This window comes from Falco rusticolus, chromosome 2 (genome assembly GCF_015220075.1).
Source record: "Falco rusticolus isolate bFalRus1 chromosome 2, bFalRus1.pri, whole genome shotgun sequence".
Lineage (NCBI taxonomy): Eukaryota > Metazoa > Chordata > Aves > Falconiformes > Falconidae > Falco > Falco rusticolus.
In genome coordinates, this window is record NC_051188.1 from 14,897,672 (window position 1) to 14,921,119 (window position 23,448).

At 39.4% G+C, this 23,448-nt stretch overlaps 1 protein-coding gene across 1 annotated transcript in view; it reads right to left on the reverse strand.

Moving 5' to 3' along the window:
* TRPC6 (transient receptor potential cation channel subfamily C member 6) overlaps positions 1 to 23,448 on the reverse strand; it is a 99,403-nt gene that overhangs the window by 16,831 nt on the left and 59,124 nt on the right. Inside the window, exons 2-7 of the mRNA XM_037378385.1 lie at positions 21,578 to 22,352; positions 12,600 to 12,785; positions 10,285 to 10,449; positions 7,512 to 7,725; positions 5,444 to 5,671; positions 1,978 to 2,242 (exon numbers count right to left, since the gene is read on the reverse strand). Coding sequence (XP_037234282.1) covers positions 1,978 to 2,242; positions 5,444 to 5,671; positions 7,512 to 7,725; positions 10,285 to 10,449; positions 12,600 to 12,785; positions 21,578 to 22,352 — 1,833 coding nt within the window. The remainder of the gene's footprint in view (positions 1 to 1,977; positions 2,243 to 5,443; positions 5,672 to 7,511; positions 7,726 to 10,284; positions 10,450 to 12,599; positions 12,786 to 21,577; positions 22,353 to 23,448) is intronic.

Below are 23,448 nucleotides of genomic sequence, written 5' to 3' on the forward strand. Positions count from 1 at the left end.
GAAAAGTAGTAACAATTTTTTCCCTCTTGGCCAAGTTTTCTTCCTGGCTGAGTATACTTCATAACAGCTCTAGCTTCAATATCAGAACAATCAGAAATTAAGTCGGCAAGGGTTGCAGAGCACGGAAAAGAATGAGTTTCCACTCAAGTGATTTATGTTAAAATCACAGCTAGAAATGAGAGGCATGACAAATGTATACCAAGTAACTCCTGACAGAGTAAATTCAGAATTATGTTCCTATGGTGGCAGAAGAAAAAAAGAACTGCCAAGGAAATAAAGACTTTAAAAAAAACCCCAAACCCCAAACCCCAAAGGAATCTATTTTCACCTCTCAAGATTCAACAGGTTATTTCCACTGGAAACTGGAAAGCCAGAGCTTAAAAGAGGGATAAGATTATTATTTCTTTTTACTGTAAGAATAATCAGAGTTGTCTGAATTAAATTACAAATATTTTATAATGTGTATCACACTGTAGTGATTAGGCTGCTTCAATTACAGATGACAGTAGCACCTGATGGAGGAACCAGCCTTGCTCCCACATGCTGTAGGGAGCCGCTGCAGCTGGGCTCTGAAGTGCTGGTGCTGACCGCCCTTGCAGGCGGGATGTTGTCCTGCAGGCTCAGGGTCTGACCCAGCCTATGTCCCAGAATCCCTGAATAACCCCGGGAACAAGCCCTGTGCATGGAGTGCCATTACAGGCTGCGCTGCCAGCTCATCTGGCATGTACAGTGCTGTGTAAGGGGTCTGAGGTCCTTTTGGTTTTTTATAAGCCTCCCCAGCCCAATGCAGCCCAGGAGGCTGTTGGTCTGCCTTGCCACAAGGGCACATTGCTGGCTCATAGTCAACTTGGTGTCCACCAGCACCCCCAAGTTCTTTTCTGCCAAGCTGCTTTCCAGCTGGTCAGCCTTAGCCTGTCCTGGTGCCTGGTGTTCTACCTCTCCAGGGGCAGGATGTGGCATTTCCTTGTGTTGAACTTCACAGATTTCCTGTCAGCCCATTTTTCCAGCCTGTCGTGGTCCTTCTGAGTGGCATCACAATTAGATGACCTATCAATCACTCTTATACATCCATACAGGCCTCCCAACACCTTTGTTAGGATTCCTGCCTGTTGAGATGGACCAATCTTGAGCACTGAAATGGCAATTCTTAAAAATCAGTCAGCTTCCCTGGACTGCCCTTCTCTTCAGGGCCTCATCCCATGAGATTCTTCCCTGAACACCCCAAAGTGTGCTCTCCTGAAGGTCAGGGTTGTGGTCCTGCTATTTCCTTTGTTCTGTCTTTTCAGGAACCTGAAGTCCACCATCTCATGGTAGCTGCTTCCAGCCTTCACATACCCAACCAGTTTTTCCTTGTTTGTAGAAGTCATGTGTCACAAAGCTCCTCCACACATCAGTTTCTCAATCACCTGTGTCAAGAAGTTATTGTCAGTGCCCTCCAGAAACTGGGCTGCTTGTCCCCTGCTGTATTGTTCCTCCAGCAGACATCAGGGTAGTTAAAAATCCCCATAAGGACCAGGGCCTTCAAGTGTGAGTCTTCTTCCAGTTGTCTGAGGAAGGTCTCACCTACTTTGTCTTCCTGATCGGGCATTCTGTTGCAGACATCCACTACAATGTCACCCATGTGGGTCTTCCCTCTCATCCTGATCTGTAAGCTCTCACTGGCCCACCATCTCTCCCTAGACAGAGGTACAGGCATTCTGGCTGCTATCACACGTAAAGGGCAGCTACATCCCACCTTTCCCACCCTTTCTTTCCTGATTTACCATAGCACTGCTGGGATCAAGAGCTCATTCTGATTTCAAATATAGCCTTTAAACAGCAGTAACAAGAGCAAAAATTACTACTTAATCCAAGACAAACACATTTTTAAGAGATGCAAACCTTATAAAGCAATTAGTCAACAACACATACAATGCAAACAACTGACTTTACATAAAACCAGCCCACAATCATTACAGTTTCATCAGGTGTACTTACGTTGTGAATGCTTCATTTTGTTTTGCCCCCAGATAGTAGGAATAGAGATTAAACATGCCTATCATGAAAGCCACAAACACCATAATAAATATCACCATGAACTTGAAGATGTCTTTCACAGTTCTGCCAAGTGATATCTGCAGTGGTCCAAAGCTTTCATTAGCTGGTAAGATGTAGGCTATTCTGGAGAAACTTAACACTACTGCAATTGCATACAGGCCTTCAGATATGATCTGAGGATCAGATGGATCCCAGTTGATTCTGGCTAGAAACAAAAGATGAGAATTTCTGTCAATATTTCAAAACATCTGTATAGATCTATGGGAGGTCTTTTTGGAACAGCAGCTGGAGGTGAGGGAAGAAACCCTGGGCAACTCAAACACTTACGTTTACCCAACGAAACTGAGCCAGGTAGTGCTCACAGGACTATTTCACAGCTCCACTGGCTGTATTGATTAGATCTCCATTGATTATAAAAGTGGACTCTAAGATCACTGAGGTAACTTTTTGCGATTTCAATCCCAGCCTATTAGAGAATTTAAGCAAAATTTAACTTACAGTGTCAGGTGATGAAAACTGAATAAATTGAACTAGAAATGCAATTTATCTGAGCTACTCAAAATGAACTCATTTGGTGTGGGGATCTGAAATCATTAAATACCATCCACAACTCCAAAACTGTTGAAACAATAAAGTTTTTCTACTTTTTCTATTTACTCCATACTTTTACTCACAGTGAAACGGTAATGGCCTTTTCCTGGCACAGGCCAAACACCCATTTCCATCACCTTTTCTATCATCACTTCTATCAATCTCTTCTGTTGAAGCTAATCCACTTGTGTGAATTACTTGAACATTCATTCTGTCAATGAACGAATGTGATGCTGCTGTTTGACAGAAAACACATTCAACTGCAGAGGAGAACATACAGGTTCAAACCTGTACTTAAAGAAATATTTACAGAAAAGTGTCAGAAGAAGAAATCCAATGCAATACCCTTCAGAAAACTTCCTTGCTGGAATATGATGATGTGGGAGGCTTAAATTCAATACACTATTGTGCTTCAAAGCAAAGAGAAGAGGTTAACCTGGGATGGGTTACCTACCTTTCATGAGAGTGTTGCTACCTGGATTTATGGTAAAGGCAGAAAAGGAAACAAATAATTTAGAGTGCAATGAAGGCAATCACTGGCATTTGGAAAAATACTAATTTGAGCTGTTAACTGACACATAACCATTCAATAAAAGTCAATTATTTGTACAGCTTTAAAATACATCCATACCCAGCGATGCTGAGCACTATTCAAGATGTCCTTACAGACATCAGGAAATTATATTCTTCAAAGAACTTGCTGCCATGCCAGTATTCATGTATCATGACAAAGTACTGAATGACTGGTTTTAGGCATCACAAGGCTCAGTTAGCACGTATTCATTGCCTTGGTAGCTATTATGTTTCTTGCAAGTATGTACATATGCTTTTGTTTATTGAGCTCCTCAATAAAATACACATTATATTCAAATGATAAAATGTCTATACGGCAAAAGACTGCATATTTTCACATAAGCAGACATACCTATGTTAGCTTTACCTCAGATTTCATGGATAAGTAAAATCAAAGATGGCAGATGTTTCAGTATGGGCTAGTAGCCAGATGTCTTTTATCTTTCCAGATAAGCTGTATTATCACAGAAAGTTTGAGATGAGAAGGGACCTCTGGAGGTCACCTGGTCCAATACATCTGCTCAAGCAGGGCCACCTAGAGTTGGTTGCCCAGGATCATGTCCACATGGCATTTCAGCATCTCTAGGGATGGAGACTCCACCACCTCCCTGGGTAACCTGTGCCAGTGCTCAGTCACCCTCACAGTAAACCAATATTTTCTGATGTTCAGAGGAAAACTCCTGTGTTTCAGTTTGTGCCCATGGCCTCTGGTCCTGTCCTGGGCACCAATGAAAAACACATTCTCTTTGCACACTGTCTTCAGATATTTATATACATTGATGAAATCCCTCCTGAGCCTTCTCTTACCCAGGCTGAACAGTCTCAGCTCTCTCAGCCTGTTCTTATAGAAGAAACACTCCAGTCCCTTCATCTTTGCGGCCCTTTATAGGCCCTTCTCTCTGATCTCTCTGTCTGTCTTTTATTGGGGAGTTCAGAACTGGACACAGCGCTCCAGGTGTGGCATCACCAGTGCCAAGTAGAGGAGAAGGATGACCTCCTTCGACCTGCCGGCAATGCTTTGCCCAGTGCCGCCCAGGATACCGTTGGCCTTCATTGCCGCAAGGGCCCATTGCTGACTCATGTTCAACCTGGAGTCCACAAAGTTATGTTTGCTAGCCTATGACAAAACCTGTGGCATTAAATATTCACTATTAATATTAACCATGTTAGCACTACCATACATAGATAATTCTCCAAGCAGACTTCAGTGTATGTGCATACACTAAAAAATGGCTCAACTCTGCTTAAGTGCATAAGAGTCGCAGCTCATGACTGATGTCAATGAAAACTGCCTTGCTAGATGATACAGTATTATGCAGCATAAATGAGTTACAAGACTTGTGCTTTGTCATACCCAGAAACTGTGAACATAAACAACAGTCCCTGTTCGCAAATTCTTCAAGTGTGTGTTACTGAGAATTGAATTAATATTTAACTAGCTGCTTTTATAACTTATATGAAATTTGTAACTTCCCAGTAGAATTTTTAAGACTAAAATTTAATGGGTTTAAGAATAGATATATTAATTGTTCTGCTTTTTCTACAGCCTAGATAATGAAGAAATGCAACCTTATCAGAAACAGTATTTAAGGCATGGAGCAGAGACAGAAACTGACATATTTCAGTATCTAGAGAAAAATACCTACTAAAGAGAAAAGAGATGTGGTGGTATGGAGAGCGAACACAAGTAAACAGTTTAATTTTTTCTTATTTGGGCAAAATAACTTCTAGTCACTTCTCATATACGCCAAGCAAGTTTACTAAGACTTTTATCTCTTGCTGGCAAAGCGAGTGGATTGAGAAATATTAAAATAATACAATGAACAAAGAATATATTAAAAATACATTGGTTATGTTGACAAAGCAGGTTTAAGAACTTCCTGCGTCTCATTGCTTAGTTCTGCCCCTGCATTACAGTACATCACATTCACAGTTGTGCCAACACAAGTCTTTGCAGGACAGCACTGTGTAACAACAGATCAAATGACCTGGATTAAAATAATCTTGAAAAGAGGTGGGGTGACAGTGGGGAGTTCTGATCTTAGATCATTTCAGTGCCTCATGTCTAGAACAGTCCCCAAAGCGATGTATGAACACAGCCCAAGGGAATTGTGATCAAATAGCAGGGATGAGAAACAGAAGGGGTGGGGAATTTTTAAGTAGTACATTGTAGATATAACTAGAGACTTGTTAATACATCCTGGCCCAAGAAGTAAATCTTAATCACGTGCAATCAACTCACCCAAGGTGTAGTATTTTATGTTGGGCTCCAGTGTTGGACTTGTCAGGTCTTTCATATTCGCATCAACGAAGTTCTGGGCTCTGGATGCATGCCAAAATGCCATAAACCTTGCTATGAATGATGCTGCAAAAATTGCTAACATACCAAAATCAAGCATATTCCATAACTCAAAAAGATACTCCTTTGGACCTTGAGACCAAATTTCTTTACATTCAGACCATATCATGCCTGCATAAGACAGAACAGAGAAAACAGTGTGTTCTTTTATCTTCACATCTGTTTTATTTGATTTTTTGTTATGTATAGGATATGCTCTCATTTGCAGTCAAACTCAAAACAATTGTGGTCAGTGGAAGTTCAAACACAATCTAAAATCCTTGAACCTGCTGGTTCATATACATTCCAATACTTCTTTCTCATATGAGTAATAATAACAATCTTTCATACTCTTATTTCCTGTACAACCACAAAAGCTTTCAAAGAGAACGGGATGTGAGTACTACTATCTGTTACAGACACAGGAAGAGACAGAAAGAGTAGAAATGCTTTGGCATGATCATATAGCAGTGGTAGAACTAATCACAGAACTCGTATTTTCTTATTTGCAGAATACTCTTGGTACCGTCTCTTTTACTGAAATTGCAAATATATGTGACAAATGAGCATGAAAGAATCAGACCTAATGCTTCTTCAGTAGGGCAAAGGTATCTGTTTGATTCCTAATTATCCTCCCTTAATAATAAAATATGAGTACAGTATTCATTTACGACATCCTTTTTATTGAGCAAATCCTTTTCCTTTTTAAGATAAAATTGATTTAATCATGAGCTACACTTCTAGGATTCTAAAGAGAGTTAAAAAACTGAACTGGAATAATGTTACTGGGTTTTATACTTATCAAATTGTCTGAAGGAACTTTTCATCATTTTCAGATAAGGACAATTATGATGTTAATTACAGTAATGAAATTCAATGCAATATCTGTATGCACTGAATCAATTTTTCATAAACAGTCTTATGCATGACACTGAAATAAAGAAAACCAGATTAAATTAGCAAAATAGAACTTCAAATTGGGAAATTATTATTTATTCCTTTATTATCAGATAAAAACATTGATATTTATAGAATATTCGGAAATCTAAGTGCCCTATTATTCCTATAATATACAATTATATATTAATTTATAAACAGCTTTATGATGGAATAAATAAAGATTTTCCATGTCTTTTAAAGCTATAAGAATCAGCTGGTGTACAAATGGCTCCAATTTCAATCACTGAGAACTCCTAAAAGCAAAATATTTTAAATTCATAAACTCTTGAATGGAAACAGATTTACTTAGCTTGAACTTAACTCTCCCATATTATTGACTTAACTACCAACCAGAACACTGATCCTTAAAATATTTGGGCATCTAAACCCCATTGGACTAAATGCTATTGACTTGTAAATCGGAATCAGACAGCTAAAATATTGTTGAGGATCTGTGCTCAAGTTCTGATGCTGAATAGTACTGCATCACCAAATTGAATGGTTCAGCTCAGAGTAGTGTTCATAGTATTCATTTCACCCCTATGTAGGGATGGAACCATCTACCGCTGAATGTTCAGGGGTCTATATTCTTCTATCAATAATACATTCAGCTACACACCATTAATTGTGCAGGCATACTTGCAAAATGAGAGAATTGTAACAGTAGGAGGCAATTGGACACAAAAATCTTAGCCCATGATGTAGAAATCTTTCCCCTTGGGAGCTGACACAGCCTGACTCAAAAAAATCCCATAAAACTGACACTTTCCAGTGATATTCATAAAACCGAACTAAGAACTAATTCATATTCAGATTTCACCCAAGTCCTCAACTGAATGTTTGTGATTAACTAGGCACATGTGAATCCTGCTGACATCCAATAAGAAACATGAGGCCAATGTGGGAATGCAGCCAGTTGAGTAAAATCCTTTTGTTGCAGTTTTTACACGTAACATGAAGAGCAAAGCATTAAATTGGGTCCAGCTTCACTGAAACCATAGCAAGACAAAGTTAATTGAAAATTACTCTTTACCTATTACCCAAGAAATAATGAGCATCTCCATCCATGAGAAACAGGATGTTTTCATCCTGAATAGCTGCTTTACATTGCCTGTTGTTTCATTAGGTCGGAGTTTGGTGCCATCAAATCTGTCAGCTGCATTCATGACAAGTAGACCAAGAAAAATGGTGAAAGAGGCTGCATGGGCTACAAACTTCATAAATGGTCCACGCATTATCCTCCCCAGCTGTAACAGAGGTTATGAAACAGAAGGATATTGCATTGCTTTCTTCCAAAATAAAAATGTATAAAAAGAACAGTAACACAAGAAATATGTATTTCAATAACACACAGGTACAAATACTTGGAAAAAGTTGTATACTGTAATGCCATACTGACAGTCACCTTTTAAAGTTTCTACTTATTTGCTGTTTTCAGAGGGATATTCTACCTGTTTCACTGTATATGTATTTTTAACTCAATGTTTTGAAAAATATCTATAATTATTTTGGGGCATCTATGTCTATTATAGGTAATCAAGAGAAAAAAATATTATAGCTGTTGAATGTCTTACATGCTAGTCATCCTTATGAGGCGGCAAAACAGTAAGATTTTGACACTTAACTAAAAGCATTAAATTATCACCAAAGTGGATTATGACTAAAGAATTCTGTTTCCTGACTGACGTGATACTTAATGTAGCACAGTTATCGTCCAGTTTTCTCAACTTTATTTTTTAAATAAAAAGTCATGAGGCCCCAAGAGGTTATGTTTATAGTTCTGTAGTGTCTTAATTCCTTCCTGACTCCTTTAAAGGAAATGTCCTCAACTCTGTCATGACTGAGAACAACTTTAAAATGGTTTAGTGCAACACTTAAAAACTCTACAAGTTCCATACAACTTCACATAAGGATGAATTTTTAGGAATTATTTATTTTTGAGAGTGCCTGTATTAATAGTAAAAGTTTTAGCTTGTTCACTTAGTTGGCAGCTGCAGAAAAATACCTTTTTATTTTAGATTAATACAGTATCTGTATCTGACAAAAATTCCTTGACAAGAATTGAAAGCAAGTGTCACAGATCTCAGCTGAAACATATAATAATCTGTGATCTGGAAAAGGGAGGGGAAAGCAGAAAAATAAGTTACTGGTATTCATATTTTCACTACACTTGTTTCAATATTAAAGTCAGAATTTTCCTGTCCTTACAGTCAGCTTTTACAGAAACACAGAATAAGAGGATGCAGCCAAAGATGCGATGGTAAGGTCTCAAATACAGATAACATTAAGAAAACCAGATAAATTTAAAAAGAAGATACTATTAAAGGAACACTGTCAAGGTTAGCAGGCACAATACTTGATCTTGTTTCTCTTTTATATTTTGCAAACCCATAACATTCATTATGTTTCTCACCCAATGAAATTACTTTGTCTTTTATTAAATAAAATATTCCATCAGCTTCATGAGATGAACTTCAACAACCAATTATTTTGCATGAAGTACAAAGAGGACAGGTAATTGTCATGGGGAAAGATTTTATTTCAAGCTAGGAAGGAACAGTCATAAACCCACAAACAATAAAGCAGAGTTAGAAAACGATAAAGTATCTTGAAGTGAAACCTTAAAGGATGTCCCTTGAACCTTGACTTTAAAAAGCTACTCTGAAATAGCTTTTACATCCAAAAAAACACTGAAAAAGGAGAATGACAAACAGATAATGTCACTGCTGTAGTTGAAAAAACAATTACTGAAGTATGTTGAATCCCAAGGTGTGTTTTAAGACAAAAGTATTCAGAAAAATCCTAAAAACTGTACAGAAAAGTGAAAATCATATAACTGATTTTTATTGTCCAGACTGAAAGAAATTAAAAATACGGCAAACAAAAAAAGGCCCACCTTTCTCCTCTCAGAGAACAATCAAAACAACCCACAACGAACTCAGTCCTCTCTTTCAAACTTCCTCTTCCCCTGGAACTATTGTATTCACCACAGGATGCAATGTGCTAAAATCGTGGATATTATACTACAATCTGTTGAATAATCCTTACAGGATCCCATTTGTTCCCTCTAACACACTCTCAAAGGAATTTTTCCATCAGTGTCCATTTAAATTGGACACGGATTGTAACGCATCTTCAGTGGAAAGGCTTTCCATACTATATATCATCCAAAACAGATACACCGGTAGCACCCAAATCCAGACAGTGCATTATAAATGGATGCAGGGGAGGCTGCGTGACTGCTTAAAAAACCTCATGAAACATAACAAGTATTAGAATTGTCTTGACAAGCCAACACAGTTCACTTTGGCTTCTACAAAACTGGTGATGATTGTTTAAATCTCTAGCATTCATGTTTCAGTGACTTTTAGCTATTAATTTTTAATCATCAAAAATAAAACTGCCTTTGAGGTAACTGGAACCAACCTACAGCTTGAACTTAGTTTAGCTCTGAATCAATGGGAAATGAGGATCCTCTGAATCTGCCTACTACGGCAACAACCAAATGAAGAATAGTTTGATTCATTGTTTCTAAAATACAATTTCTACAAGGCAACTCTTGCTCAACCATTGTAATTTAATTTACTTTGCATTTAACACAGTATTTATCTGTCTTAACTACAATTGTCAAAACATGCAATCTTGCAGCCGCTCCATTCTAACTCAGCTTTAAAATCACATATCGCTCAAGTATTATTTAAGCACGCCAGTAATTTATACTCATGCTTCATCTTTGCCAGACAGGAATCTACATGCAGATGATACAGGAGTTAATAAAAGGCCATTACAAGATTCCAGGGACTGACCTTACTGCAAGGAGCAATCCAGTAAGCCATTGAAAGGAATGGCAGTCCTACTGCAACAGCAAGAACAACCAGAAACTTCACCGCCATGGTTTGCTGCCGTAAACCTGATAAATTCTCATACCAGATCGAGAGAAGTTGTTGCTGGCAGTTTGGATGTGCTACAAACTGTAACAAAGAAAAGGAGCACAAAAATAATATTGGTATCAGAATATCTTTTATTAAAATAACTGTGATATGAAACTCATTAACAAAGTTGGAATAGCAACAACTCAGCTTACATTAAAAGGAGCATTAACAAGGGTATAAGAAAATGGTTTTTGATGAGCATAATCTCCCATCATGCAGGCATGTTATCAGCAACAATAGATTTTTTAACGTAAAAAACCCTCTTATTTTATTGACACTGTGCCATCACAAATTATTATTTTCCATCCAAGGGTAATTAAAACACAAACTTTATTTGGGCAAACTCTACTTGTTTCCAACATTTATAATTTTCATGCTGCTACTTCAGAAATTCCAAAACTTTAGGTCTTTGTGTTCTGCAAAGGATGCTACATAGTCTTTAGTTATGAAACAAAGAATATGCCATACCATCACATGCTAACATGGAAAATACCATTTTTTTTTCAGCTGGCATAAGAAAATAGCTGTTACTGATGCAGGAAATCAGCTAAGGACTATTTATAACTTGGTTCTGGAATCTTTTGGACAAACTCCTCAAAACTGAGAAGTTTGGCCTATAACCCTCTTTTCTCTCAAAACCTCTGGAGAGTATAAGAAGCATCTCACAAAGGTAGATATTAATAAAGAGTGGATTCTTGTGCACTGTAAATTTAGAAGTCTAGACCTAGAAATACAAATAAAAATTTAACTGAATCTAGGTAGTCTTTTTATAGAATGCTCCTCTATATTTAAAGGATGACTGGCTGAAGGTGCAAGAAATGCCTTTATTCAGGTAGGAGGAAGTGTTGAAAGAAAGTTCACATTCAAGGAGGGATTAAGATTCAGATACTATGAAGGACAAGGTCAACATGGCACCACCTCTTCAAAAGTTGGTTTAGCTTTCCTTAGTGACTGTAGCTTGCCAAGTGTTTTGCAGGTTTGTGTTCATATACTGGTAGGTGCTTTTCAGTCAAAATGGTTTTCTTCTTTTCTTCCCTTCGTGAACACATACATACTCCTCACATATAAATGTTTTAGGTGTCCCCCAGAGATGTGAACTCAATTTCTGTAAAAAATCTGCAACTCTTCCCTGATAAATTAGATCTGTATGTATTAGACCTGTACATTCAGTCCAGACTGGATTTTTAAGAGTCCTGATTTTCTATTATTTTTTTTTTGCTGTTGTTGTTAAAATAAGGTTTATTTATTTATTTAGCTAGTTAGTTATATGTTTATTTTCCCAGTGTTGATCTGATCCATTTCATTATGTAGGAAAAGATTTATCAAAGCTCTTGCTGCTCTGTCACCCTACTTTAGGGTAATCTGCTTGGGAAATATAGTACTGAGTTGTACCTTCTTGATCTTCGGTTGTACAAACTTCACCACACAAATCATTTCTTCCTGGTTTACAAACACATCACCCAGAACTTTACAACTTACATTATCCAAGAGAAGTTTTCTGGGTCTTGGTGCAGCTACTAACTCAACTGGTTTTGCTGAGCCCTTTTCAGATGCAGACCAGAGCATTAGGTAGTAGAAATGAAAGCATGCCAAAGAAGGGACAATAACTTCCGTATCTGACACTACCTGGAGCCTGCTGTTCTTCTCAGCTGAGAACCACAGTACTATTACTCCTAGATTGCGTCTCTGATCCTCTATACAGACAAATACATATTTTCTGTAAGACACGCGATTTCACTGTTTTCTCAACTTTCTGAGTAAGACAAAACAGCTTGACAAAAATGTGTATCAGCATTTGTTATCACGCAGTGCACGGGACTGCTGTGCTATCCTCTGGGTTTTATTAAATTTTATGCTTTTCCAGGCTGCAGAAGTAATGCAAATTTCTTCCACCTTTTTTTTTTTTTTTAAATAGATTAAAACTAAACCCAAGTAAATAGCTACACATTTTGCATATAGCTACACATTTTTTAGAGCCATTTGCTCTCATACTCACTGTAACCAGTATACATGTTTCTTGTTTATACTGCAAGCTATCTGGGGCAAGGATTCTTTTGTTTGTAAAATACACTCTACAGGAAGGGCCCAAATGTTCATTTAAGTGTCATAGGCTACTAAAACATAAACATTTAATAACAGCACAATTTGATACCACTAGCATGACATGTATGATCAACATAATGGCTTACTTTTTTAACTTCATACTTAATGGCGAGTTTTAAGCGGCTAAGGCTGGGGCGACCATGTTCTCCATTATTATGGCTCATCTCTACGTCACCATTCAAAATAGCTTCCACTTCTTCTGTATTTCTGCACAAATCAAGGAGTCCAACTACAAAATCCTTGCATTGCATAGACAATTTCTTGTAATCATTCTAGAAAAGAAAAGGAGAAAGAAGATAACTTGCTGTTTATACCTAACATGAGATAAGTAGTTCTACATCCCAGCTACCTGTCTATGAGCATCAATAGCTTGTTTGCATCTTGTTATGTATTTTTTTTCTGGTAGATTAACAGCACTTCGTTATCAGGCATGTGCTTCCCCTAAATATTCGAAGACTAGGATTTGTCTCACATTATTAATTTTTACACCTGAATTACTTCTACAGACTTGCTTTAGAGCCAATTGGAAGTAAAAAAAACACTTTAAGAAATATTGTATGTCATATTTTAATGTCTATTTCAAGTTGAGATGAATAGCATGGGAAATTTCTCTATTCACTGACTGTCACAGAGGTCTAGATAACTAGCTCAGATGTAGAACATCACACTGTAGAGATCTCAGTTGGACAAGACGAGTATCCTACAGAGAACACACCTAAACAACTTCCCAACTTTCTTGAGAATTACGTAAATATATTGAATTTTCTTAGGCTTGAATTAGTCTTGTAAATCTTATCTTTCTCATTTTTCAACATCTCTTTTAGCTTGCAAACATTAATTTGATTGCTCTTGTCCAGCAACAGCGTCAGCAATGCTACAGATAGTCTGGTGATATCACATCCCTAACTTCAACTCAGTGCTCTCTAGCTCGCATATCTCATGACAGACTTTGCTGTGTGAGCCATAACGTTGCTCTACAGCTTCAAGTTCAGTTGTTTCAGCTACCAAATACCCTTCTCAGCCACTGTTTTCCAAAAGGCGTTAAGTCAAAACAGCAAAATATATTTTGATCACTACAATCCAGTTTGTTAAGCACTCCTTACTTGCAGCTGTGTTTGGGTCTTAAAAGATGAACATAGCTAGACAGGTAGGAAGTTAGATGGATATAAATATAGATACATATCTAAAGCTAAAAAATGTGTACATATAAATTGCCCCTGGCCTAGATCTTACAAGAGATTTATTCATACATGTGTCAACATGATCTCTGCTAATTTTAACAACTTAAAAAAATGAAATTACTGTAGAATTTTTCCCAAACAAAAGAATGAAAAAAATTCCCAACCACCCCACACCATACAGGACTGCTCATGTAGTCTCTATTTCATGTTACAGTGACACATTTCCCCCTCTTCTGGTCTGTTCTTCACAGCATTCCCCCTTCTCCCACTCTTAGTCTCTGTTTAGTCCCTTCTTTTTAATTACTTCCTTCATACTAACTGCCATCTAATGCACAGGCTGGAAAAGAAACCATTATTTTTAGTATACGTAATACCCTAATTTATTTGTTGAGGGTGTACTTTATGCATGTTTGTGGTTTATCACCCACAATACCAGTTTATTACTTGGTTATATTAAAGGATGGCATTCAAGTTTTACATTTCATTTTACTTCGATGGATGCAAACACTCACAGACAAATAGTTATAGCAGCTGTTGTATGCCTACATAAAACTGCTAGTGATTTATCTTTTTAATAATATAGTGTAAGCAAGAGAGCTCAGATCTGTCATAAAAGAGAAAAGAACTTTAATGTAATTTCTCTATAAAGACAACAGAGGCTAAATACTAAAACTATTTCATGACATGCTGTTTATTTTATCATTTGTTTTCCCTCTCAGAAGAGTAACAAGAGAGATTAACCAAAATCCTAACTTCTTGACCCTACAGAAAGACATTTTTTGAGAGTAATGTATGACCTTCTGTTTGGCTTTCATTTTTGTAGCAGCAGTTCTGTATTCAGTTGTTATAATGCATAAATGTCTTCTTCAAAATGAAAGGAAAAGTAGCCATTTGCGATTCACAAAGGGAAAACATAGAGCCAACCTATCCACCCTTGCACAACTACACACCATGAACTGTTCCAAACTGATATCTGACCCTTGAACATCAAATGAAAGGAGTATTTTTCAATAAATTGAGGAACAAAATCATCTGGCCTTCATAAATAACTAGTACAAAATATTGTAATAGATTTGTAGTATATTGGTATGAGCATATTTTCTGGTAGGACATATGTATATACATGCACACTCACAGTTTTCATCAGTATTTTCCAGCTCTGGTGACTGAAACGTGACATGGATTTTTCAAAAGAGTGTGTGAGAAGACCATCACTCCATGGTGGAATCCAATGGCTTAGGGTAGTCTCAAAGCAAAAACTCATATACAATAATTTACTCTAATGAAGAACATGCTTTTTTCTGAGCGTAGTCCTGTTTACCAAAATGAATACTGAATGGGCACTTTTAAAAATAACCAGCTACCCTCATTCATATTTTGCAAAATTATCCCTTCTGAATTTAGGTTTGTACACAGTATCACAGTATATATCATCACCCAGTAAATTCATCCATAAACTCCATCATTTTATTTTCTCATTTGCAAATGCAGTAAAGCAGCTTCCCCTCCTTTGAAACACGGCCACAGCTGTCATCAGTGGTGGTAGCTGAAATGTCCTCAGCAGTCAGGTTACAGCAAACGAGCTTTGGGGAACTGAACAGAGCCCAGCATCACCACCTCCCTGCCAGCCATGGCACCGGATGGTTGTAAGACAGCAGAGTCAGCTGAAGGCAACGCATGTCCCTGCTCCAGTTTGCAGTTTGCTGTCTTGAGATGTATGAAGATTTTATCCTTTTGGGGAAGGTTATGGAGGACAGATGGGATGATAATGTCTTAAACTGCTACAGGAAGATTTGTCAGCATCTGAACAAAAGGCAAGTAGCTCTAGCCAGGCAACTTTTTTTCTAAGAAATCAAAAGTGTTAACTTGCAGAGACTACTGCACAGGCTGCCTTTTGCCCCTGGTCTTCTTGGTCCACTTAAATACGTAGCAACAGCAGAAGTGATTAATACACTCTTCTCGCTGAAGACATCTCGGTGTCTCTCTGTCACACATGGAAGTTCCCCCTCCCCCACAGTCTCACATGTCTCTTACCATTGAGCCAAGGGAACATGGTCATTTGTTTTGGCTTAAGTTATTTTTGAAAATTGTCAAAGGCACATAGATAACTCCATGATTTCTCCTTTACTGCAAAATGTAAAACTTAATGAACTAAAAAAACAGTCCTGGGAGACCTGAGAAGGTAGTTAGCAATTAAATTACAGTTGGAGGCTCTAAAAAGAATCAGCCCTTAATTCTGCAACAAAGCGTGCGTGTCATTTATTTTACTTATGTGGCAATGTTGGTTCAGGGCTCCTGAGCAGTTTAGGAAAAACCCAATTTTGCCAAATTTTGCCACACCAAGGATGAGGGGGCAGCATAGGCTGTTCCCACTCTTCAAAAGGAAGGTGATGATTTGGGGTGAGCTGTGGGGGATGAGGAACCAGGGGAACAAGATGCTGGTGACAGAGGAATGGCAGGAGGGGTGGGGTGATAGTGGCTGCTGCTGAGAGGGGTCACCTGTCTTTTGTGGTGGGAGTAGCCACAGACTGTCTTGGTGTCCCAGGTAAGGCAGCAAGCAGGCCATAGTCACTGAAAACCTCAGCTGACCATGATTTGCCTTACCTCTGACCACATAAGCGGGAGAGCAGAAGGGCATCACCACAGCCACTTCTCCCCAAAGAAAGGGGCTTTCTCCACGCAGCCTCCTGTGACCAGTCACAGGCTCCTGCTCCCCCCAGACTGTGCCTGGGATGAAAATGCTCTCAGGACACAGGCTGACACTGAACCCCACAGATGAGATGGAGCAGTGCTCCAGACCACATCCTGGCCCTGCTTAGTGAACCAAAAGCACGGATACTGCTGTATGAGGATTTAGGATTTCAGAGTGCCTTTTGAATGTAAGTGGGACCTAAATGTTAGATTTAGGCATCTTAGTAGGTGGATAAACACATTATTCCTTTTACAGAGTTGGTCCTTACTCCTTTAGTGCCTCATTTCTTTCTTCTAAAAGGTGATGCCTTTTCTTTAAGAGAGCTGACAGTATCTGTGATGAAGGCTGGGATCTGATCTCTGTAACGGCAGTCGTATAAATGAAAACTAACAGAAAATCAGACTTTGAGATGATAAATTGGATTTTACTTCTCATCAGAAAAGCAAACTCAGATGACCTTATTAGGGGTATTAATCTACAGCAAACAGTAACATATCTATGTTTAATTTAAAAATACATTTTCCACACCATCCCATTAAACAATAAAACAGTCTGTTACCATTATAGCTGCAGTGGACTTTGTACTAAACGCAAATCTTATCCATTTTGAAAAGCACTAGGCCACAGCTGTCCCTCTCAAAACTCCAGGCCACATCTCTGCAGGAAAACATTTGTCAAATATCATCTACATCCTTATGGACATAGTAGAGATATTAGCTCTAAGGTGGGCAAATTATTTAGATGACAGAAAATATGAGAACAATCCCCCAAAATAAAAATATTCTGTATAACATCAAACCTTGTAAAAGCTACACACTTATCCATGTCATAAAAAGGTAAATTAAATGGCATTCAGAGAAGATCTCAGAATTACTCAGGAAGCCTGAATTTGCTATTTGCTTGGTATATGCTCCTACACTGTGCTTGACACATCTGTCCAGTTAGTCTTCCTTCACAAGTCATCTTCTACTTTTTTCTGGTTTTGCTCCTAATAAAGAATGATCCCCCAAAACACTTGTAAAAACAATACCTGCAATGAAATGCAGCAGGCACGTAATACTAGATGCTGCTGCTGCAGAGGTTTGCAGCAAAGAAAGGAGTTTATTCCAGAGAATAGTGGTTTCCACTGATTATGGCATTTCCTATTCCGTGCAAATCACAGCTTCATGGTCACTGTTATCTCTGACATTAACTGATGGTGAAGACAGGAGAGGGAGGTCATTTTTAAGATAGTCACAGAAAAACCAGCATCACAGTTGAGCATTAGCCCTTTCCATTGCCTCTGAGGAAGACGTGGGAATTATCTGTGCCACTGGCACACACTAGGGAGCTGCTCTTCAATAATACCCCATTGTCACTATACAACAGGTGACTTTTAAAACAGTGTATTATCAGAAAGTTCAATTTTCATTTAGCTAAGGTTTGAAACACTTTAAATGGCACAGACAAACCCTAGGTGGAGCTAAAGCTTTGCCATGTCCAGCTAATCTATGCACTAACAACATACTTGTTTTGATTACACTAACACGTGTAACACATTTTTACAAAACCCACATCTTTATGCAGGGACTACACTGTCAAGATAATTGTGGCAAACTCCTGAAATAAAGTAAGGGTAATAATTTTTAAATACATTGCTGCTAAATACAGGGATATGAGCTTGCAGGAGCACAAACAAGCCCAGATTCAGTGAAGATGTCAGCATCCATTTCCCACAAATTGTACACACAACCTTTGTACTGCCTGCACTGAACCTAAGCCAGGTATTTCTCAGTCAATCCCCAGACTGTCCAAATACTGTAAATGTTATCACTTATTGATAGGGTAAATGTTAACTCTCATTAGTGCATGTATTAATGTACTCCACGGTCTTTGATATTTATCCAGAACCACCACTTGATTTTAGTACCTACAAAAATGTTCCCAAAAAACCTTATGTTGGCAGCTTCCTGCTCCTTATGAAACGTGATGCAGTGGCTTTGCATGGGAAAGTTTTGGTAGCAGGGGAGCTACAGGGGCGGCTTCTGTGTGAAGGAAGGTGCCAGTAGCTTCACCCATGTCCAGGCGGCTCTAAGATGGACCCACTGCTGGCCAAGGCCGAGCCCACCAGCAACGGCGGTAGCACCTCTGGGATAGCATATTAAGAAGGAAAAAAAACATCTGCACCGGTGAGAGAGAGAAGTGAGAATATGTGAGAGCAACAATTCTGCAGACACCCAGGTCAGCGCAGAAGGAGGTGGAGGAGGTGCTCCAGGTGCTGGAACAGAGAATCCCCTTGAAATCTGTGATGAAGACCGTGGTGAGGCAGGTTGTCCTCCTGCAGCACATGAAGGTTAACAGTGGAGCAGACAGCCACCTGCAGCCCATGGAGGACCCTATGCCAGAACAAGTGGATGCCCAAAGGAGGCTGTGACCTGAAGGAAGTCTGTGCTGAAGCAGGTTTGCTGGCAGGACTTGTGGACCCATGAAGAGAGAAGCACACACTGAAACAAGTTTACTGGCAGGACTCGTGACCCCACAGAGGACCCACACTGGAGCAGTTTGTTCCAGAAGGACTGCAGCCTGTGGGAAGGCCTCATGTCGGAGAAGTTCAAGAAGAACTGTCTCCCATGGGAGGGACCCCACGCTGGAGCAGGGGAAGAGTGTGAAGAGGAAGGAGCAGCAGAGACAATGTGGGATGAACTGACCACAACCTCCATGCCCCGATCCCCTGTGCTGCTCAGCAGGAGGACATAGAGAAACTGGGAATCAAAAGCCCAAGAAGAAGGGAGGGGTGGGGGGAAGGGTTTTTTTTTCTGATTTTCATGGTAATAAATTAAACTAATTTTCCCCAAACTAAGCCTGTTTTGCTTGTGACATAATTTCTGAGTGATGTCCCCATCCTAATCTTGACCCACAAGCCTTTTGTTATATTGTCTTTTCCCTGTCTGCTTGAGGAGGGCAGTGACAGAGTGGCTTTGGTGGGCACCTGGCATTCAGCCAGGGTCAAACCACCACAGGGAGAGTTAAATTTCCATGTTGCCTTGTGTTCCTGCTTGTCATTGTTTCTATTCACCTTCACTCTACTCAAGAACACATACATCCCCAGCAGAGCTTGGCTGATAAACAGCAAGCAATATGGAGCTGCTCTGTCTCTTGTCAAGCCTCCTGATTTTGCTGATGGACAGTACCTCAAAAACTCTGTTGCAATTCTTTATACAGTACTATGCTGGAAGTGGAGCTCTAATGTTAGAAAAGGCAACTGAGACAAGAGGAGCTACAAAACCAAGTCACTCTGGGAGGAGCTCATGGCACTTCAGGGCAGCCTGCAGAAGCTTGTGATCTGAACCAGCCCACCCCTTCTCATCCCTGTGCTCCATTCCCTGCTCTAGTGGCATCAGGAACAAATACTGCACTACCAGTTCATCTCATGGATTGTGTACTGCAGCATACATTTGAAGGACACTTCTTGCTGATGATGCAGATTATGATTTTATTTATCTTTATAATAATCTTAGCTTGTGTCGCTCCAACTGTGGTAAACGGAGCTACAGAGTCCCTACAAATCAGATATGCTATTTATCTCAACATAGCTGTGAACTTAACAGGCTGCATTGATGGTGTATGAAAAATGTTTTTCTGTTCTGTTCTAATTTTACTCCCCTTTGAGTTAATCAAGTCCTTTTGTTCACATCTTCAGCAGCTGCTAAAGAGAAAGAAAAAACAGTATGTGGTTTAAATACTCTTCTCTGAATTTTACATGAAAGTAGTGGATGAAATCACAGTCCACTGAGGTCCTAGTAGAAAACTAGGGAATACATGGGGAAAACATTCATTCTCTGCTTTAAGCTGAAATGCTCTTCCCAGAATTTCATCTTATTGATAAAAAGTAAAAATTATCCTCTGCTCCTATGCCAGCTGTTTAGCTGCTTTTTCTAAGATCCTTTTGCACATTCCTGCTCCTTTTCCCTCTCCAAGAAATATTTCAGCTTCTTACAACAGATTGGTGCCACAAAGATACACCTATGAGCAGAAGTCAAGAGTAATTGCTTCAGAACTGCAGCATCTCAGCTGAGGCTGGCTGAGCAGAGACGGGTTCATGGCCTTGCGAACTATGCCACTGCTAAGAAAATTAACATTAAATAATGGTCATGGCAACTTCAAACTCTTCCTAACACAATGTTGGAAATTATTCTATTACTGCTTTGGAGGGGTTTGATCTCCTGTTAGTGAAGTCTATCTGTCTTGCTCTGTCGCAGTAGTATCATATACCAGCACCTGCTTTCAACAGGGTCCCATAAGGTAAACCCTGTCCAAGGGACTTTAGCTAATCTAAGTCATAATTAACACTGCCAATGTTTGCACAAGGCCTGAGTTTGCATTTACTGAGAGAAAAAAGCTTACATTCTGACTGTCTTAACACAAATAAACTGTGGTAAATAATTTTGTAGGTTGTGCACTATGGCACCTACATAACAACAACAAAATAAAAATAAAAAAAAAAACAAAAAACCCAAAAAAAACCCAAAGAACACCCACACTTCAAGAATCTAAGTGATCTAAGTGGCCTGGAATCTCTGAGTCTCAACTATTTTTTTTTTTTTTTCAAAATCATGCATTTTTGAAACATTAACATTCTATAGAACACGGAAAAAGTCTTAAACTTCACGGAGTTGACATATTAATAAGTACAAGTAAATAAAAACCATTAAGAGATTAGTAGAAATATCAGAGAACCGCAGCATATTAAGAAAGGAAGAGGAGGACGTTATTTAGAGTCCCTTTTGTCAATAAGTGCAAAACATTGCAAGGAGTGCGGAAGTTTTCAGTCCAACTATGAGAAAATGAGAATGCATGAGGGTTTAATAGAATTGTGCAATTTGTTTTGCATGACCATTCCTCCTTTCCCTGTCCTAAGCCAGCTTCACCCCTAGGTCTGAAGGGCCTCCTTTACTATCCTACCTGATAGGAAGTGGAAGATGAGTTCACTGGCACATTCTACATAAGCAGCCTGAATTACAATCAGCATAGAGCAATTAGACATTCCCAAAGATTTAAATCTTCCATTCATTAAACAGCTACATATTTGCCCATGTTATCCTGCTCATTTATGAAGATGATGCTGATCTTCTACTGCTTAGCGAATGGGAGAAAGACCTTTGACTGAACTTTGCAATTCTGTGTCTGTCAGAATCGTTATCCCTCTACTCACCTTAAACTCTTTTTCAATGTTGGCAAGCACAGCCAGCTCATTGCTGAGCTCTAAGGCAGTCATTACAGGGTCTTCACTGGACAAAGACAGATAAGCAGGGCTGGCCAGACCTTTGTAGGCATTGATTCTGGATCTAGAGTGGCTGAAAGAGTCATGCTTTTGTTTCTGACTGCATTCACTGCACTTGCAGAAATAGTCATGGGGCCTATCAATCCGAGCTCCTTTTCTCAGCAGAGTGTGGACAATCTCATACTCATGGCAGTGAGCGGCCAAAATGATCGGTGTAACGTCATGGGAAAACCGAGTGCCATCTTCATCGTATGCATAGAAGTCATCGTGCTGGAGCTCTGACTGGCTGGGACTCAATGCAAGCCTCTTGCCTTCAGCAAATGCGGGATGGTTTAGAATGGCTTCCACTATCCGAACATAACCTTTGCTAATAGCCAAAAGCAAGGCATCCCCAACCCGAGACAGGTTCTCTTTCTTCAGCAGAAGTTCTGTGATTTCCAGGTGCTCATTGGCAACTGCCAGCTGCAAGGCGTTCTGCCCCATATAGTCTACACAGTTCACATTGAGGGAGGGACATTCTTCCAGCATTTTGCGAATCACTGGAATATTTCCATATTCTGCTGCATCCAAAAAGCGCTCCTCCTCAAGAGAAAGACTTGTTGAGTGGTCATTAAACATATATGCTGGCCCTCGACTGGCCTGCCTCCTCCCCTTCTCCCGAAGAATGGTCTGTCGTCGTAGTGCTAGTCTGTTCTCGTTGCCTCGGCTGTGTGAAAATAGAGAAATTATTCGTTCTGGTTTATGCGAGGGCATACCCACTTAAAATAAAAGATTAATAAAAGTATTTTAACAATGTATCTGCTGCATATTTTTAAAGCAGAAGGGAGACCAGAAACCCTGACGTTGACACCCTGTGTAACCACTGTCACTACAAAGCCCTAGAATCAGTAGCCAGTTACATTTTACTTCAACAAGAAGAAAAAGCCCTAGTCAATCAGCATTTAAGACTACACTTTTTTCCCTACTTTGTCCTCCACAGCTTCTGCATAATTTTTAGTGAAGTTGGACTGTGCTTCATGTTACACAGGTAGAATAATGGCTTTGAAGGTATGGTTCCTTCTCAGGTTTACACAGAAACCCCTCTCTGCTTTTCCAGCGCTCTTTTATCTCAACTTATCATCATCATTTGGTATGTCACACATCCCTCTGGTATGTTCGGTCATTTCACAGAAAAAGTGCTTCCTATTGCAATCTAGAAAAGAAGAAAGCATTATAACACTTTTACATGCTAAGATTTCACTTTCTGGTTACAAGACTATTTCCAACAGAAAACATTCAGCTAAGTTTGAGAACTGCTTCAAGAACTAAACTACATTTTCTCTGGATGAATGTATTACTTTCTGACACTTCTGCTAGATCTGGCAGGTATTTTGAATGACCAACGGAACAGCTGGGTATCAAAAAAAAAAAAAAAGAACATCAGATCTCAAGTTCATTGTTTAAATATATATTTTAAATACAAAGAGGACCTGGAGAACAGCGATGACATGCAGTGACTGCCACAGTTCAGAGACAGCCAGTATCAACAGCACAAGGCAGTGAGAACAGCCCATGTCTGCTGAGCTGACAGGAGGCATTCCAGTGATACCACACAAGCCTAGCTGCCCTCAGGTGGCCCTTCCGAAAGCCACCATCCCTTCAGGATGCCATTCATCCGAAGCTGTTTAGTTGGTCTATGTTGGTGCTAAGTCACAGATCAGAGTGAAGAGAAGTCAACATGTGAAAGGAGTCAGCAGTCACGGGGTGAGGGATGAGGGGCTGCACAGGGCAGCAGGGCACACAGACATGGAAACTCCCTAAAT